General features: G+C 36.1%; 2 protein-coding genes across 6 annotated transcripts; one reads left to right on the top strand and one right to left on the bottom strand.

Annotated features, from left to right (window-relative positions):
* mtx3 (metaxin 3) lies at positions 1–4,984 on the bottom strand. 5 transcript variants are annotated; one of them, XM_052557076.1, is made up of 9 exons: positions 4,831–4,983; positions 4,168–4,237; positions 3,923–3,999; positions 3,605–3,697; positions 3,318–3,500; positions 2,960–3,036; positions 1,962–2,134; positions 1,503–1,591; positions 1–1,006 (listed from the first exon to the last, which is right to left on the bottom strand). In XM_052557076.1, exons 1-9 carry the CDS (start codon positions 4,960–4,962, stop codon positions 908–910), a joined length of 993 nt encoding a protein of 330 aa, XP_052413036.1. In that variant the 5' UTR covers positions 4,963–4,983; the 3' UTR covers positions 1–907. The 5 variants fall into 5 exon arrangements, with proteins under 5 accessions (XP_052413036.1, XP_052413037.1, XP_052413038.1 ...); XM_052557077.1 differs by having other exon boundaries at positions 4,713–4,896; XM_052557078.1 differs by lacking the exon at positions 4,831–4,983 and adding an exon at positions 4,484–4,696.
* A 1,429-nt stretch (positions 4,985–6,413) lies between these two features.
* thbs4a (thrombospondin 4a) lies at positions 6,414–18,074 on the top strand. Its single transcript, XM_052556469.1, has 21 exons — positions 6,414–6,662; positions 7,223–7,420; positions 7,511–7,758; positions 8,749–8,863; positions 8,966–9,048; positions 9,349–9,403; positions 9,563–9,729; positions 10,244–10,381; positions 10,554–10,628; positions 10,725–10,901; positions 11,022–11,126; positions 11,970–12,077; positions 12,164–12,323; positions 13,092–13,210; positions 14,417–14,469; positions 14,547–14,728; positions 14,979–15,206; positions 16,429–16,625; positions 16,814–16,986; positions 17,075–17,214; positions 17,290–18,074. The coding sequence occupies exons 1-21, from the start codon at positions 6,584–6,586 to the stop codon at positions 17,328–17,330; spliced, it is 2,841 nt and encodes a 946-aa protein (XP_052412429.1). The 5' UTR covers positions 6,414–6,583; the 3' UTR covers positions 17,331–18,074.
* Positions 18,075–18,140: the final 66 nt, after the last annotated feature.

Here is an 18,140-nt window from a genome sequence, read left to right as displayed (position 1 = left end):
TATAGTTCAAAGATCTTCCCTTTATTGCATGTATGTACATATATTTGCTATACATTGATATATTTTGAAATATACAATTTCTTGAAAGAATGAATGACATTACATTTTTAAGCAATAAGGCTTTTTAGGCATTCCTTGCATGTATAAAACCTCCAGAAGAATATGAAGAACTATAAATGTATACACAGTACACAAAATCAGATGTCAAGAAAGATCCCTTCGCCCCAAAAGAATGTGGAAAGTTACACAATCAAGTGAAATCAATAGAAAGATCTGTTAAAATGAGATAATTATACTGTAAAGAGGCACAATGCTTACTACAGTATGTGACAGTTAACCTGCCATGTGCACTAAAACTAAACTGTTATGAACCTTAAAGATATCAACATTTAAACTCCTAATTTGATCATTATAAACAACTTTATGATGAAGCCTTGGAATAAAAGCTGAATAAAGCTTTTAATGTACCTGTACTTGTGCTGGGGCAGGATTGAAAAATATAAATAAACACACACAAAACCTTTTCTATTTGGAAAGCCAGCTAGTGCATTCAAAGTTCATATACAATGATGTGTGAAAAGCCTATGACCGCTAGGAAAACTTATCCTGGAAAATGCGACTCACTTTTCTTTTAAACTATGGCATTTGTATCTTAAGTCACCAAATGTCAGATTAATGTTTATATGTGTTAGTGATTTTTAAATACAACAGATTTAACAAGCCCTTTACTGTATGTTGTTGGTGGTTTGAGCGTTAGTTTGTGTAACACATTTCAACAACTTCATTATGAAAAGCTAGTATTCATTTATTATGACTGCACAAGAATGTTAAATTATAAATAACATTTGGAAATATTTCAGTTTCAATGGAAAATAAATAAATGAGGGTAAAGTGTGTGCTTTGTTTATCAGGGAGGGGTGGAGATCCTCTCGCCGGCCAGGGCCAAGGGTTTGGTCTCATGTCTGTGCGGTCTGTGCTGCGGACTGCTGCGAAGATTGTCATCCATCTGTGACAAAAACATACATGACGATAAGACCCAGGGGATAAGTGTTCATTCCAAAAGATGTGTAAGAAGAGACACTACACAGCCAAAAGCATGTGGACAGACACTCCCCTTGTGTCTGTTTCAGCAGGTTCAGAAAATCAAGTATACAACCATGTTTTTTTTTGTTTTTTTGAAGTTGAAAATGTATTTAAAAAAAAAACATTTCATTAATCATTTTTTTTTATAACATCTCCGTATAACAAATATTTTAAGCACAATACTCCATCCTTTTTCTTTTCCAAAAAAATAAACGGCTAAAGTCTGGTTGGACTTGAATTGGGACATGGACTGTGAGCCAGATGTCCGTCTGTGTGACCTCACTGAAGCTGCGGTGGAATTCTGAATAGGAGCAAATACTTGCTTCAAAAAGAAAACAGCATCCACATACTTTTAACCATGTAATTGTGAATTCTAGCAACATTAAATTCAGAAGTGAATAAGCACATCTGGCCAAGACCTTTTCAATAAGGTTGGACTCTTTGTTAACAAGTTGTGTCAGTTTCTGGAGGTTTGCATCGACAGGATCATGGTTAGCCGTTGGTGAGCCTAGCGAGAGGGCACAGACAAAAGAAAAGACGACAGGACACTGATTCTGAAGAAAAGCAGGCATTTTTACGCACATGGGAGATAGGTTAGTGCAGATACAGAGTGCAGCCAAAGAGACATAGCAAATCACTTAAAATAGCCACGAGGCCCAGTTATTAAACTGTCTTTTAGCATCTGCTATAAGCCAAATAGAAGGGTATCGAATCATGAATGTCTGGTTTATTTCTATGATTTAGCAGCAAACAAATGGAGGTTGAGATAAACTAATAAAAAAGAAGAAAGAGAGCAGAGCATGACCAATACTATGTTTTTTGTGGTTTTATTAATATAAGATTATAGGACAGGCTATGACAGAGGTCTTACTACTTACAGTCCATTCTCTTCTCAGCAGGGGGATCGGTAAAGTAGTTTTTAAGGATGGCGTTGCAGAACTGACAGAGGTTATCAAGTTGGTTCAGGTGCTTCTGAAGCTGCCCACTGGGCAGAGGGGCTTTAATTAGAGGGGCGATATGGCCAAACACAAAGGCGTCCAGGCTTGTAGGCCTGGCCGATAGAAAACATGGTGAACTTCAGACTGATAGACCAAGATGATTCAATTTAAAGGGATAGTTCACCCCAAAATGAAAGTTTCTGCCATCCTTTATTCACCTTCAATTTGTTCCAACCTCCATGACTGTCTTTATTCTGCTCAACACAAAGGACTACATTTTAAAGAAGGTGTGTAACCAAATAGTTCACAGCAGCCTTTGACTTCCATAGTATTTTGTGTATCCACAACTACGCTGTTCAACAGCTGAAAGAAATGTAAGATTGGAACAAGGAAATTATTTAAACTATCCTATAACTCAATTATACACTAGTGTTCAAAACTTTAGAGTTGGTAAGATTTTGTAACGTTTTAAAAGAGTCTCTAATGCTCACCAAATTGGTGTTTATTTGATTTAAAAAAAGAAAAAGAAAAGAAAAAGCATTAATATTGAGAAATATTATTACAATGTAAATAATAACATTTTTCTGTTTTAAAAAAGAAATTATTCCTGGTGAGAGAAATCCTGAATTTTCAGCAGCATCATTTAGTAAATTACATTTTCAAATATATTCACATAGAAAAGGTTGGGAATAAAATAACAAAAAAGAAACCCACTGACTGCCACTCTATGGACAACACTACCCACTAACTCTACACTAACACTATCTCTATTTTCACAAAATATATATTTTATGTTCCACGAAAGCAAAAAAAACAATGTCATATAAGTTTGGAATGACATGAGAGTTAATAAATTATAACAAACTTTTTATTATGGGGTGAACTGTCCCTTTAAACAGCTGAAAAATATAATGCAATAAAAGAAGTGAAAAACTCACGTGTCTCCAAAGAAGAAATGGAAGTTCCCAAGTCTGTGGGAGAGCAAATTCAGGCACTCTTTGGCTTCACTGTAGATCTATAAGAAATTCTATTACTAACCATACAAATTTAATATTCATTATTATGAGGAATGGCAGAACTACAACTTATTTCATGATCCTCTGGATTCTAAGCTCCATCTCAGGCAGATTTGCTCATGAGGACAGACAATTTTCCTGAGATAAACTGTTTTCCATCTCACAATGCAGAACCGCAAACATTTCCATTTCACCACGGCATTGAAAAAAAAATAAGGCAATGCATGACAGTCAATGTCTCTGACGTAATGTTATGATTATAGGATCTGTTTTCTCATACCTTTCCCTCTACTTCTGTGATGTTCAGCAATGGCGACTCTGCTTTGGTCAGTAAGATGCGGGACAGAGCCAAGCTGGCCTGTCGACCCGGTACAAAGAAGTTAAGGGGGAACGGGGAATGTGACGTAAACCAGGGTCGGGTCAGATTAGCATAGTTCTCTGCGTCCACCCAGAATGTGTGCAGCTACATGTTAACAGCACAGATGTACACTTAATCCATTTGATAATCATTATGAGGATAAGAAACAGGATTTCAGTCAGTAATTGCTGAATTGCAGATGGACCCACCAGAGCTGGCCGAAGCTTTTCCTCCAGGAGGGCGATATAAGCCATTGTATCTGCACCTTGCTTAGCTGTCAACTCAAAGTCGGCATTGAATCTCTGCGTGGATTAAGTAACACATGTATTATTGTTATTTTAATATAAAATCCAGGGAGCATAATCACTCTTCCTCAAGCACATCATACTTCATTATTGTATGAATTTATTTGGTAAAGTCATGTAATAAGTAGGATCATATATAGTCAGCTGGTCAATAAACTCATCAGGATTCTTCTGCTGACAAACACTTTACACAGAAATCTGTAAACAAATATGAATTTCGACCTGTTTTCGTAGGAAGTTTAGAATTTGTGTTGGTTCTGTGACTGTGGTTCCCTCATAGTGTAGTTGTGGCACAGATGCTGTGAGGGAGAAACAGGACACCTGCAGGTTAACCATCACTTTAGCGATGTTTGGTCTTCACGGTGTTACATTTGGAAAATGGCATGGATGCTTGTGGCTACATCCCAGACTTTCACTACATTTAACAAGCTCGAACACCAATATTAATAAAATCAGTCCTTTCTGACCTGTGATAGTCCTCCATGTCCAGTCAATAGACTTTACTGCAAGCTTTGCACCTGAAAATTTGACATATGCCTGTAAGAGAACATAAGAAAATATCAGGTGAACAGATAATTGATTAAAGGTTAAGTAAATAGGAATAAGCAGCACTAAAGCGCTATCCTGTAACTAGGACTTTTATTGTGCATTATTTCAAAAGGTTATCAGAACAGAACGCATGTTTTCAGGCAGCTGATAAAAAAAATCTACACTCCAGCACTAAACACAAGCATTTGTTTATAATCTATAATCTAGGTGTAAACGTTTGAAAGGAGCCCATACCATTCAGGTCCTATCAGCATTACTCCTCTGACCTTCAAGAAATAAAACCTGAAGCTGTGCGACACATATTAGCTTCCTATTATCAATCAGTCAAAGCAATGCAATGCAGCTGAGTCGAGCAGCTTTAGGCATGACAGCTAAAACAACAGGAGTCATCAGCTGACAACTGAACTGGCGCATAAATAGTGCACAGAGACTTTTATTTATCAAAGTGACTCGGATAACGTACAGCTATCCGGATCCCAGCACAGAACACGTCTATCCAAAAATCCATCGACGTTCGTGATTAAAAATTACATTTTCAAATATGCATACAGCTCAAGCGTTGAAATAAGCCGTGTTGTTACCAGCACGACGAGAGAGTCTGTGTGCACGGACGGCAGATCCCAGCCGCCTCCCCAGCAGAACAGCTCCATGGGTTCCGCCATGATGGTGTGCACAACACACGCACGCACGCGCGCGCGCGAGCCCAGCAGCATGCCAGTGCGCCAAGAGTGAACTTGCACCCAGCAAATGTTTGCTAAAATACATAAATGTAAGCAAGAAACTGAAACCTTACTTTTTAATTAATTATATATATATTAATTAATTAATTAAAAAGTAAGGTTTCAGTTTCTTGCTTACATTTATGTATTTTATCAGTCAATAAATTATTTTGTCAAATTAAGCAAATAAATTAACAGTGTTGGGGAGTAACCAGCTACAAGTAACAGAGTAACTAAATAAATGTTACTGTAATAAGTGTATGAAATGAATGTGTTGTTAAAATTACAGTTATTTATGAAAATATTTACTGTTACAAAGGGGATTACATCTGAATATTTTCTCACAGACAGATTTGAGCCCTAGTGCAAGGTTAACCCTGTCTGCTTTAAATGTTTGAAAATGATTAAAAGCTGAAAACATTTATTAGAAAAGTAATCAAATGTAATTAATTACTTGGACTATATAGTTACACTATTATAGTTAAATAGTTAAATTAACTATCATGAATATTTACACATTTATCACATTTGAAATCTTGTAATCTGTAACTTATTACATTTCCAAAGTAACCTTCCCAACACTGTAAATAAATAATAGAAATAAAATAAAAATAGGTTATATAGATGTATATTTAGGATAAGCTAACAAGAGGCAGTGACCTGGTGATTTTGGCCATCATAAAACAATCCTGTTAGGTTTTTTATTTATTTATTCTTTTCTTTATTTATTCTTAGTTTTCTTTATTTGAGAATCTGCAGGATACAATACACAGGCAGTTGTAGAGTTAATGTGGTAAACTCATTCATATGAAGCTGAAAGTTTAATTGATTTTCCATAACTCATCTGTCGTACACTCAAACTGGCAAGACTCAGCAGAGATCACGCCAGATCATTCCTGTAAATGTGTTCTTTCTTTCTCTCTCTCTCTCTCTCTCTCTCTCTCTCTCTCTCTCTCTCTCTCTCTTTCTTTTTCATTTTCTTTTTTTTCTTTTTCATTATCTTTCTTTCTTTGTTTCATTCTTTTTTCTTTCTTTCTTTCTTTCTTTTTTGGCAGACTGTTTGATTAAGTCAGATTGTAAATTCAATATTATTTCTATGTAAAAATCCTCAGTTGTAACTTTTAAGTATAATTTAATTGAAAACGATAAATGTAAAAATATGAACAAACCATTTTTTTGTGTGTGTGTGTGTGTGTGTGTGCTTTCAAAAGCATTTGTTTAATTAGATAATTTAAACCAGAATATTCTTTGCAACCTTTAACCTGCTGGCGCAGGTTCTGACCAAAAACCAAAGCATATCCTCCCATCATTTATCGTCATTAACAAAGAGCTCTTTTAGAAGGTTTTGATCTGACCTGTTCACAGCAATAAGTGTCTGGTAAAAGCACAGAAACATTCAGGAGGAGGTGCTTGGTCACACCTTATATAGAGAGAGACATCTGAAAAGCGTAAATCACTCGAGCACCAGTCTGGTCCTCGTTCATCTGCAGGACTACAGGGAACAGGGCTACTGATCTAAACTGAATCAGGGGTCAGAGCAGAAACGATTTTTCCAGGAATAAGGGAGGAACCTTTTAACTGGATTTGCAACATAAAAAAAAATAAAAAATCCACAATGTGTACTTGGATAAGAATCATATTCAGTTTACAGTTCATTTTACAACTCTTTGATACAGTGAAAACACAAGGAATTGGTAAGTCCTTTAAACTTATAATAGTTAAATGTTAAATATTTATGTTAAATATAAAAAAAATGTTAAATATATGTTTTTTTTTTGTCAATGTTAATATTCTTGCATTTTTATTATTTGCATATATTTGCAAAACTGTTTATGAATAAAAGTGTGCATGCCCTAGTTTTCTACTGTTAAAATGTGAAATAAATGAAAACCAGCTCATTTCTGATTAATTATAAGATCATTATTAAGGCAGACAGCTTCAGGAGATTTTTTTAGTTTTTCTCAACTTGTATTTGTAGGATTTCTTTTGTTGGGTAAACTGAATAAAAGAAGTTGAGATAACTCAAAAATCTTCTGATGCTGGTTGCTTTAAACTTTTAAGTTCTCTTAACTTTTGATTTTTTACAGTGCTCTATGAAATAACCACTAGCTGAGGACAAATTTGCAAATGGACTTATTGGTTGCTTTTAATATTGTGTACTGGACAAAAGTAGCTGGATAACATATATTATGCAAATGCATCAAAAACATCAGTATCCAATGCAAATGTGTTGACAAAAATGCTAAATTTGCAGTTTATGATCTTCTGGTGTCACCGGATTGCTTACCTGACCTTCTGCAAGGAGGAATACAGGCAAAGAACATGGACAACGTTTTTATCCTTGCAAGCCTGCAGCTGCAGAACAAAGCTCCAACTCGGGTCTTCCGCATCTTCAATGCCCTAGACCACACAGACTATTTTGATTTCACCATTCAGGGGAAATTAAACAAAGGTTTGTGTGATCAGAGCTCACTAATGTGCTTTATGTTCAGTGGCTCAGTAGAAACTTGATATGTGCACTAAATACTTTTTCTGTTCACAGTCGTTTTGAAATATCTGAAAAGCAATGGAAAGGTTGGATCAACCGTTTTCAGTAAAGTGCCACTGACAGATGGTCAAACACACCATATACTGCTCCACTTCAGTGGGCTGCAGCAGGGCACCCCCACCACGACCTTCTATGTGGACTGCAGGCTGGTGGACAGAGTTCAGGACGTGCCGCTGGCCTTCAAATCACTGCCGCAGGGCCCAAAACGAGTCACGCTCAAGACCCTGCCAACCTCATCCCAGGTAATCTTAGAGGGTGGAACAAATAATCTCATTAGTCTGGTTATCTATGCATACAGTAAGATGAAAAAAAAAAAAAAAACATCTACAGTAAAAAACTGGCATCTTTGGTCATCAGAAATTCATTTCTAGTAAAAATACTACAGGCTTTGCAGGATACTTGTATATTTTACAACTTGTAACAATATATTTCATATATAAGTGATATAATGTTAATATGCCAACTGAACACTACTAATAACTGCCTTTTTACCTTAAAATATACTGATAATTAGTGTGTGGTGGTGGTTTTGAAATGATTTTTTTTAATCAAATGTAAATTCATGTCCCAGTCACAATTTGTTGGTTAAATATACATTACTTACACTATCATAAAAAGAATAAATCTATTGTATTTTAGATTTGTACATTTTTATTAAAGCCATGTATGAATCTCATCAGGTTAGTGTTTTTAAGCATTCTACATTTATTCCAAAATAATAATTCAAGGCAGCAACCATTAAACAATAGATTTTATTTGTGAACTTACATTCAGCTATTCTTTTTAATATATATTTTTTCTGAATTTTTCAGATCATCGGTCATCGAAGCTTGGTAAAATCTGCGTTGTTTTACTTTAGTACTACAAATTTCTTTCTCATCCAATATTTTGAGGAGGCATTGCCTCAAAGGAAACGCCTCTGCTGATAACCATCCTAATATACACATAGCATAATAAAAAACCACATGATGAATCAGACTTCATTGCAAGTGCATTCAATAAATCTCCAAAAATAACAGGCAATAATTGTGTGAAACAAAATTACTTGTACAAAAGATAATCACATGTGATCAGCCAAAAACCATCAATTTGACTGTATTTTATTATCAAATTACATATAATTTTTTCACTGTGTAAGGTAACTTACACTTAATTAGCATGTTTTACATTTAACAGTGCTTTTCTGTAAAATGACTAACATTCTTTACAGTGTGCGAATATGTGTGTTACAGGACAAGTTGACAGACCTCAAACTGGTGCTTGATGAGTCTATTGATAACGTGGTAGAGCTTCAGGACTGCAATGCTCCAGAGCACGGTGAAAAGAGCGAAACACTGCAGCTAGTAGGTGAGGCTGTTGCTTCTCTGTTGTCTTATTCAGCTTTAGTTTTTGATTGTTTAGTTTGAATGATTGGTTATTTGATTTATTTTTTATGTTACATTTCTGCAGGAACAACTTCAAAAATGGAAGCTGGCCCAATGTTTGAGCTCATGCGAATGATCCAAGAGTTGAAACAGAAGGTCGATCAGCAGGTAACTTGAAAATGAGTGGGAAAACAGTTCCTTAAAGGGATAGTTCACACAAAAAATACAGTTCTTTTTGAGTTCTTTCAGGAACAGATCATTATTGTCACTAAATCAGTTGACAGGACCAGTCTGAAAGATTCCTGCATCAATCAGGATTCAACTCACTGGTTCAGTAATGGCGGGGAGATTATTAGTGTTTATAGAATTAGTGACCAGAAAATTTCTAACAAATATTTGAACTTTCCATTTTTGGGTGAACTCTCCCTATAATAATAACAGATTAATAACAAACTGTTTTCATAACAGACCAAAGAAACCGCTGACTTGAGAAGGACTATCATGGAGTGTGTTCAATGCAAAGGTAAGACTTTAGTTAAAAAGTTACAAAACAGCTGAAATGAGAAGACGTTTAGCAGTTTTTCGTGCCTGTGCTCAGAATGAGAAAACAGAATGAGTTTAGAATGAGGATGTTGAAGGGGTCAGACCGGTGAACTCAAGGGTTCTGTTTTATTTCATGTAGATTCGTCTGGACGGGACAAAGCAGAAGCACATAAAAAGCAGTCCAAGTGTAGGCCAGGGGTCTGTTTTAAGCCGGACATGTGTAACGAAACAGCTGAAGGTGTGGAATGTGCACCCTGTCCTGAGGGCTACACTGGAGATGGTCTCCAATGTGATGATGTGGATGAGGTTAGACTAAAGATGTTGAGTTTTTGTTCATCATAATACTATAATTTTCTATTCTATATGTCTTTCTGTGGTTTGAATCAAGTTTTGCTGTTTATGATGTTCATCTAGCCACTTATTTCCTGTTTACTTCTCTCGTAGTTGGGTTCTTAGGAAAGAACAAGAACGCTCATGAAGACTTATTTTATTTAATTTGATTTATTTCCATTACTCACTGCAGTATCTCAATAGCTCAGACTGTTCAACACCTCTGACATTGTGTTCTACATTAATGATGAACAATAAAACTATATTAAAATAAAACTTTATTAACATATAATCATTTCAGTAGGGGTTTTTATTAGACTAATAATTGTTTAAACTGTTACGTAGGCTCTAAGGTAATTTTCCAATGGTTTTTATAGAACTTTTAACAGATTGCAGTGCAATTGTGTGACTTATTCGTCCATATACTATACAGGGCATTGTTTGTTGAACATCATAAATCCAGCTAACCTTATAAACTGTTCAATTTTAGTGCCAGTTCAAGCCGTGTTTCTCTGGTGTCCGGTGTATTAACACTGCACCAGGGTTCAGATGTGACAAGTGTCCCCGAGGCTTCACTGGTCCAGAGGTCCAGGGTGTGGGCGTTCACTATGCTCAGGCAAACAAACAAGTATGTATTTAGGACAGTTAATTCAAATAATTAAATTAACCAGTTTGTATGTGTGTATATATATATACACACACACATAGTATTACCATGATACACATAGTAAAAATGGTATTGTTTGTGATTTTAGTACCAATACTGTGATTAACACCTTATTTATCTTTTTTCTTCTCAGATATGTAATGATGTTGATGAGTGCCAGGTAGATAACGGTGGCTGCACACCCAATTCATACTGCCACAACACAATGGTAAGACTATAACTATCCTAGATAGCCCATTGTACTAATGTGGCCAGTGGCAGGTACAGTAAATATAGTTCATATGTGAAACTTGCTTTCTTGTAGGGTGCGTTTCACTGTGGGATGTGCAAGACTGGATTCGCTGGTGACCAATATAGTGGCTGCACAACTGGCCTGGACCCTGCTCCTCTAACAGACAGGAAGTGTGGGAACGGCCAGCCGAATCCATGTGACGTCAACGCAGAGTGTGTTGTGGAGAGAGACGGGAGCATCAGCTGTGTGGTGAGATGTCAAGCATTCACGCTGATGTTTTGTCTACTTGTGCATTTCAAGAAAACAACGAGATTTTTTTCTTTTGAGCAAGGACCCAACTTTCTCAGCTGACATCTGTGTTGCTTTCAGTGCCAAATTGGCTGGGCAGGAAATGGCTATGTGTGTGGAAAGGACACAGACATTGACGCTTATCCAGATAAGAAACTTCAGTGCAGAGATGGAACCTGCAAGAAGGTGACCTTCACTTGACCTGCTGTTTTTGTTAGAAGTTTTGTTTATTAGCAGCAGTTAACACATTAGATACCATGAACTGACAATGAACAACATTCTCTTCATTTATCAGTCGAGGTACACATACAAATAAAACAAAATTCCACTAAAGTTTGGGTTCAGTTATACAGTAAAAACTAAAAATAAATTAATAACATTGTCACCTTAAAATTATTACTATCATTTTAATTACTGTGTAAAACTGAACATTAATCAATATTAAAGGGTTAGTTCACCCACAAATGTAAATTCTGTCTTTAATGACTCACCCTCATCATGTCGTTCCAAACCCATAAGACATTTGTTCATCTTCAGAACATAAATGAAGATATTTTTGATGAAATCCAAGAGCTGTCTGGCCCTCCAAAGAGAGCAATGTAACTGAAATGTTCCCAGACCCAGAAACATTGCAAGGACTTAGATTAACTAGTCCATACCTTTTGTGTGCAAAGAAAACAAAAATAACAACTTTATTCTACAATTTCTTCTCCTCTAAATGACCATCTGCTGCCAGTATTCTCATAGCTTAATACAATTCTGGCTGAAGCACTGGAACCTTTCAGTTCCATTGCTGTCTATGGAGGGTCAGAAAGCTCTCGGATTTCATCAAAAATATTTTAATTTGTGTTCTGAAGATGATCGAAGGAGTCACAGGTTTGGAACGACATGATGGAATTTTCATTTTTGGGTGAACTAACCCTTTAATCAATAAAGAATACTTGTTGTTTTTGCTGTTGTATTAAATAATGTTAACAAACTAAATCTTATTGTAATGTTTTACTAGATTATTTTACTTTCCATTTTCAGGATAACTGCATTTTCGTTCCAAACTCGGGCCAAGAAGACGCAGACAGAGATGGGAAGGGAGATGCCTGTGATGAGGACGCAGACAGTGATGGCATCTTTAATGAACAGGTACAGATTAATCAGCATTAGATCATGATTTGATGAACTGAGAAGCTCCTTTCCATGTCAGTGCTTGCATGACTGTATTTCTACAGGACAACTGCTGGTTGGTTCCTAATATAGACCAGATCAACAGTGATAAAGATCTCCATGGTGATGCTTGTGATAACTGCATAAACGTGGAGAACCCGGACCAGCGGGACACAGACAAAGATGGACTGGGAGATGCCTGTGATGATGACATAGACGGGGATGGTAATTTAATTCAGGTCTTATTTTGTCAAAAAAAACACAATTTTCCAGTCTCTGCAAGTATTCCGTATGCCATGCAGCTGCTGTGTATTTTATTTAGTGGCAGAAATGGGGTGTAATGTTTTAAATATCCTTTTCACCCTTTGGGCCTGTTTTTTTAATCAGGATTTCCCTGTGCTTAGGTCATTTTGTGAGGAAAAACAGAAGCTTCTGTGTTTTTAAAGCTAAAATTAGAGCGCTCTTTTGCCTGCATGGGTCATGTAAAACAGAAGTGACTTGTAGGGGTATTAACAGCTTCTACGGCACCACACTGATTGTTTTCGTTCAAATCGACAATTATTTATTCCAGTCTGAATTGAGCAAAATAGAGTCCAGGCAGTGCTTGACATTTACGGTCTGTTCATCAAGGCAGAAATCCAGACACTTGACTTGATACCTTTAGAGCTTGGTCATGTCTAGTTTGTGCAACCACATTTCCACCAAGAACCTGCGCCAAGAGCTGCTGACGCGTGGAAACTATTCCACAGAAGTCTTTCCGAAACACCGCCACCTTGTGTCATGCATAACCCGACAAACTGCACACAAAGACATCACTGTATACTCTATAACAAACACCGCAGTGCATTCTCTCCTGATGGAGTTTGCTCCATTCATTGACATTTTAGGCAGTATACCTCTGCATAATACTTTCATTTATAGCACTGGTGCTCTGGCTCTGACTCTAGTGATGAATCACTGAATGCATCCATGAACATTCTCTACTTCTGATAGGTTTGAAGAACATCCTGGATAACTGTCAGAGGGTTCCCAACCCTGACCAGAAGGACAAAGACAATGACGGTGTTGGGGATGCATGTGACAGCTGCCCTGAGGTGCCAAACCCCAACCAGGTGCCAAACAGCTTTATTACTTTATCTCTATTCTATTCTATTCTATTCTGTGTATTTTAATAAATCATGTTTTCGTCTCATCTAGTTTTTAAACCAAAATTTGAACCTAATTTAAATGGATAGTTTTAGTGCTTTAGTTTTTAAATATCAATGTTTCTTGAAAACTGCTAATTATTTAGGCATTTTATCAGCTGTTTATCTAAAAAAAAAAAGAAGTTATTAATGTTAACAAACTAAAACCACATTCTTTTATTATTTACATAAACTTGATGTAAATGGGGTAAATCAATATATATATACATTTTTATAAAATAACAGCAAAAATGACAAAAATAATCATACAAATAACAAACATAAAACGATTCAAACTTTACTGAAAAAAATTAAATAAAAAATATAATAATTATAAAATATTCCAAAAAGTTATAAAAACTAAAATAGTACCTCAATAACAGCAAAAATGACAAAAATAATCATACAAATAACAAACATAAAACGATTCAAACTTTACTGAAAAAAATTAAATAAAAAATATAATAATTATAAAATATTCCAAAAAGTTATAAAAACTAAAATAGTACCTCAATAATTCAAAACATATTAATAATAATAATAATAACACTGTTTCATACTGCCTATTATCATAACATTGACCAATCGAGTTAAACAATATTAAACAAGCAAGAGTACTGTTGTCCCTAATTATCACTTGCTCATTGCCTGCTACTATTCACAAAACAACATGATTCTGAGTTGCTTTGTTTCTGAGTCCAGTTCAGTGAATAAACAAGTTAATATACAAAGAATTGGCAGCTATTTTGTAATATATTTTATTTTATTATTTTTTTTATTCACCATCGAAAACAAAGAAAACAAATCCAAAGCAGAAACAACCTCTGGTGACTCTGAGCAACACGAGTCATTGAGTGAATGATTCAATGATTCACTCATCCGGTCCGGAATGAATCAGCGTTTTGAGTGAAACGCTTGAATGAAAGATTCAGTCACAAAACAGTCATTAGCTGCCCCCTACTGGTGCAAATACAAAGTGCTGTTAGGTTCCTATATCAGAACTCTTTTAAGGCCTCTTGTCCAGATTCAGGGAAACAAACTGTTACATAATGTGTATTTAGTATATTTTGTATGTTAAATATGTCGTTTTCATTATTACTATTTTGAACCTGTTTTCAATTTTTTTTCAATCAGTCTGATGTTGACAATGATCTTGTTGGAGACACTTGTGACACAAACATTGACAGGTAGAGTCTGATTTTTTTTACTTTCTTTTTGACTGTCAATATAAAACAAGTTTATAATGAAGGGTGTTTGTTTCCAGTGATGGAGATGGTCATCAGAACACCAAAGACAACTGCCCCACCATCATCAACAGCGCACAGCTGGACACGGACAAGGACGGACTTGGAGACGAGTGTGATGATGACGATGATAATGATGGCATTACGGATGATAAAGATAATTGTAGACTGGTGCCAAACCCAGACCAAAAGGATGAAAACAGTACGCATAGCAACATGTGTTTAGTAGGATGTCATAAATTGTTCAGTGACAGTCAATCAAGACAAATGTTTTAGTTTACATTTTTTGTAAATGCTAATACAAGGGCATTTGTGTTTTTTTTAAAGTGTGACTTAAGTGTCCAAATATTGTATAATAATGTGCCTTACAAATCTATATCGGACTCCATCAAAAATCAGACCACTGCTAAAAAGAGAATTAAGCAAAATGTTGTTGTTCTCTTCTTTCTCAGATGATGGAGTGGGTGATGACTGTGTTGGAGACTTTGACAAAGATCATGTGATAGACAGAATCGACACCTGCCCTGAGAATGCAGAGATCACTCTGACTGACTTCAGAGCCTATCAAACCGTGGTTCTGGACCCAGAGGGAGAGGCTCAGATCGACCCCAACTGGGTTGTTCTTAATCAGGGAATGGAGATTGTCCAAACCATGAATAGTGACCCAGGACTAGCTGTTGGTATGTTTATGTGACGCACATCATTCAAATCATCCCGAGTATTTCCATGGTGAAAAGACGAGCTAAACCAGCACCAATCCAGCATAGACCAGCCTGGAAATTCATACTGGTCTTAATTGGTCTTTTAAAGGAACACGTCACTATTTTTGAAAATAGGATCATTTTTCAACTCCTCTAGAGTTAAACAGTTGAGTTTTACTGTTTTTGAATCCATTCCGGTGGTAGCACTTTTAGCTTAGCTTAACATAGATAATTGAATCTGATTAGACCGTTAGCATCTCGCTCAAAAATGATCAAAGAGTTTCTCTGTTTTTCCTATTTAAAACTTGACTTTTCTGTAGTTACATCGTGTACTAAGACCGATGGAAAATGAAAGGTTGTGATTTTCTAGGCCGATATGGCTCCTCTTTCATTCAAAGGGGTAGTTCACCCAAAAATGAAAATTCTGTCTTCAATTGCTCACCCTCATCATGTCGCTCCAAACCTGATAGACCTTTGTTCATCTTCGGAACACAATTTAAGATATATTTGATGAAATCTGAGAGCTTTCTGACCCTGCATAGACAGTAATGCAACTACCATGCTCAAGGCCCAGAAAGGTAGTAAAGAAATCATTAAAATGGGTATTCCACTCAAAAAAAAAAAAAAAAAAATCCCTCATCAGCTACCGACCCTTACGTTTTACCAGATTTATATGACTTTTGTTCTTCCGTGAAACACAAAGTAAGATAATATAATTCAGGTGGATAGGACCCTCAAAGTTGATGCTTCAGAAACCACACAAAACAAAAGCAAATGTAATCCATGCAACCACAGTGGATGAATCAGCGTCTTCTGAAGCAAATTTACAGTTTAAAAAAGTTTAAAATATTAGTATTTTTCACACCTATCGTTCCGCTTCAGAAGAAAATAAACTGGGGTTACTTTTGTGTTTGTTTTGCATGTTTTTGAAGCATCAGCTTTTGGTTTGCTGTCCACTTGCATTAAATGGACTCTCTCAGATGGATTCTTTTTCTAAAGAAAGTCAAATTCATCTAGGATGGCATGAGAGTGAATAAATGATGAGAGTATTGTAATTTTTTTGAGTATCTCCTTAACTAAAGAATAAACTATTGTTTTTGTCTCAGTTTTGTTTAAATCATGGTTGAAACATGAGCTTTAGTATTTCAATTAAAAATGAAAATCTGGCCAAAGTGTGACACAGTCTTGCCACCACAAACAGGGTACACAGCATTCAGTGGCGTGGACTTTGAGGGCACCTTCCACGTGAATACAGTGACCGATGATGACTATGCAGGCTTCATCTTCGGCTACCAGGATTCCTCCAGCTTCTATGTGGTGATGTGGAAGCAGACGGAGCAGACGTACTGGCAGGCCGTGCCCTTCAGAGCCGTGGCTGAGCCTGGCATTCAGCTTAAGGTCCCAGCGATCTTCATCTCTATTACTGTCTGCTTTTATCATTACTGCTCCACTCAGAAATAACGGATGTTAAAGCTATAGCCAAATAGTTCTTAGGGACTTCAAGTACATCCCAATTCGATTTGATTATTCAATTGAAATAATAAGCACACAGACACGAATCAATATATATTTCCATATATTTCTAGGCTGTGAAGTCTAAAACCGGACCAGGGGAGTTCCTGAGGAATTCTCTGTGGCACACTGGAGACACAAATGATCAAGTGCGCTTGCTGTGGAAAGACACTCGTAATGTGGGCTGGAAGGACAAGGTGTCCTACCGCTGGAATCTGAAGCACAGACCCCAAGTGGGCTACATCAGGTCAGACGCCGTGAATACTGGAGAGTTCAGACTTGACTGGATTTGGATGTGCGAAACATGTTTGTGGTGTTTCTCTGTTTTGGCACAGAGTGAAGTTCTATGAGGGTACCGACTTGGTTGCAGACTCTGGGGTTGTTATTGACACCAGTATGAGAGGAGGCCGTCTTGGAGTGTTCTGCTTTTCACAGGAAAACATCATCTGGTCCAATCTGAGATACCGCTGTAATGGTGAGTGCAGTGCTTGAACAATACGAGAAGATCATTTCGGTGTGTATCTTAATATACAATTTATGACATTTACAGACACAATCCCGGAAGATTATACAGAACAAGGCCATCAGTAATGAAACGAAGATGGAATGAAACTGGAGAGCACTACTAGTGAGGTGACTGATGTTTTGGGTACTCCTATTTCCAGTAAAACACGGACCATTTACTGACTTTTACATTCAAGACGAATCCAGTTTTATATGAATTTACACTTCTGTAATGTTCACTGCGCAAAAATGCAGTTCAGCAGGAAAGAGCAAAGCCTGTGTGCTACTAAACACTCACTAAATGTTTTAATATTAATAAACTGAATAAATAAGTTTAAATTGTCAAGTTTTGTGCTCAGACTTGTCAGAGAATGTTGTAGACTTATAATCTTGAAGTTATAGTTTAAACGATGATTTAAATATACAGTAAGACATCCCAAAAAAACTGTGTTGCTCGAAAAAATATATAAAAATTGAGAAAAAATTAGATTAAATAAAAAGGTTTGTGGTCAGTATAAATGTTTTCAGCATTCCCATCATAGGAATAAATACATTTTTTTATATACATTTAAAAAGAAAAGATAATTTAAAATTTGATTAAATACATTTCTAGCTGAGCAAAAGAGACTTCTTTCAGAAATTTTAAAGTACAATAATAATAATAAAAAAAAAAACACTTTAAAATGCCCCATACAACTTGTCCTGTATATATTGGAAATGTTTTGTGAGGCTTTGTGTTGAGAAACTGACTGATGTTTAACATTGGTTTTATTTTGCAAGCCCCATGAAGGTTGTTTCATCACAAATTAAACCTTTCATTTTATATTCTAATTTTCATATTGTATATGTGTTAGCTATTTGCTTTCAGTGCACAACTACAAATTACAAAACGTCCAT

Source organism: Carassius gibelio, chromosome B5 (genome assembly GCF_023724105.1).
Source record: "Carassius gibelio isolate Cgi1373 ecotype wild population from Czech Republic chromosome B5, carGib1.2-hapl.c, whole genome shotgun sequence".
NCBI lineage: Eukaryota > Metazoa > Chordata > Actinopteri > Cypriniformes > Cyprinidae > Carassius > Carassius gibelio.
Note: the sequence above shows the minus strand (reverse complement) of the source record. Positions and strands in the feature narration are given on the sequence as shown.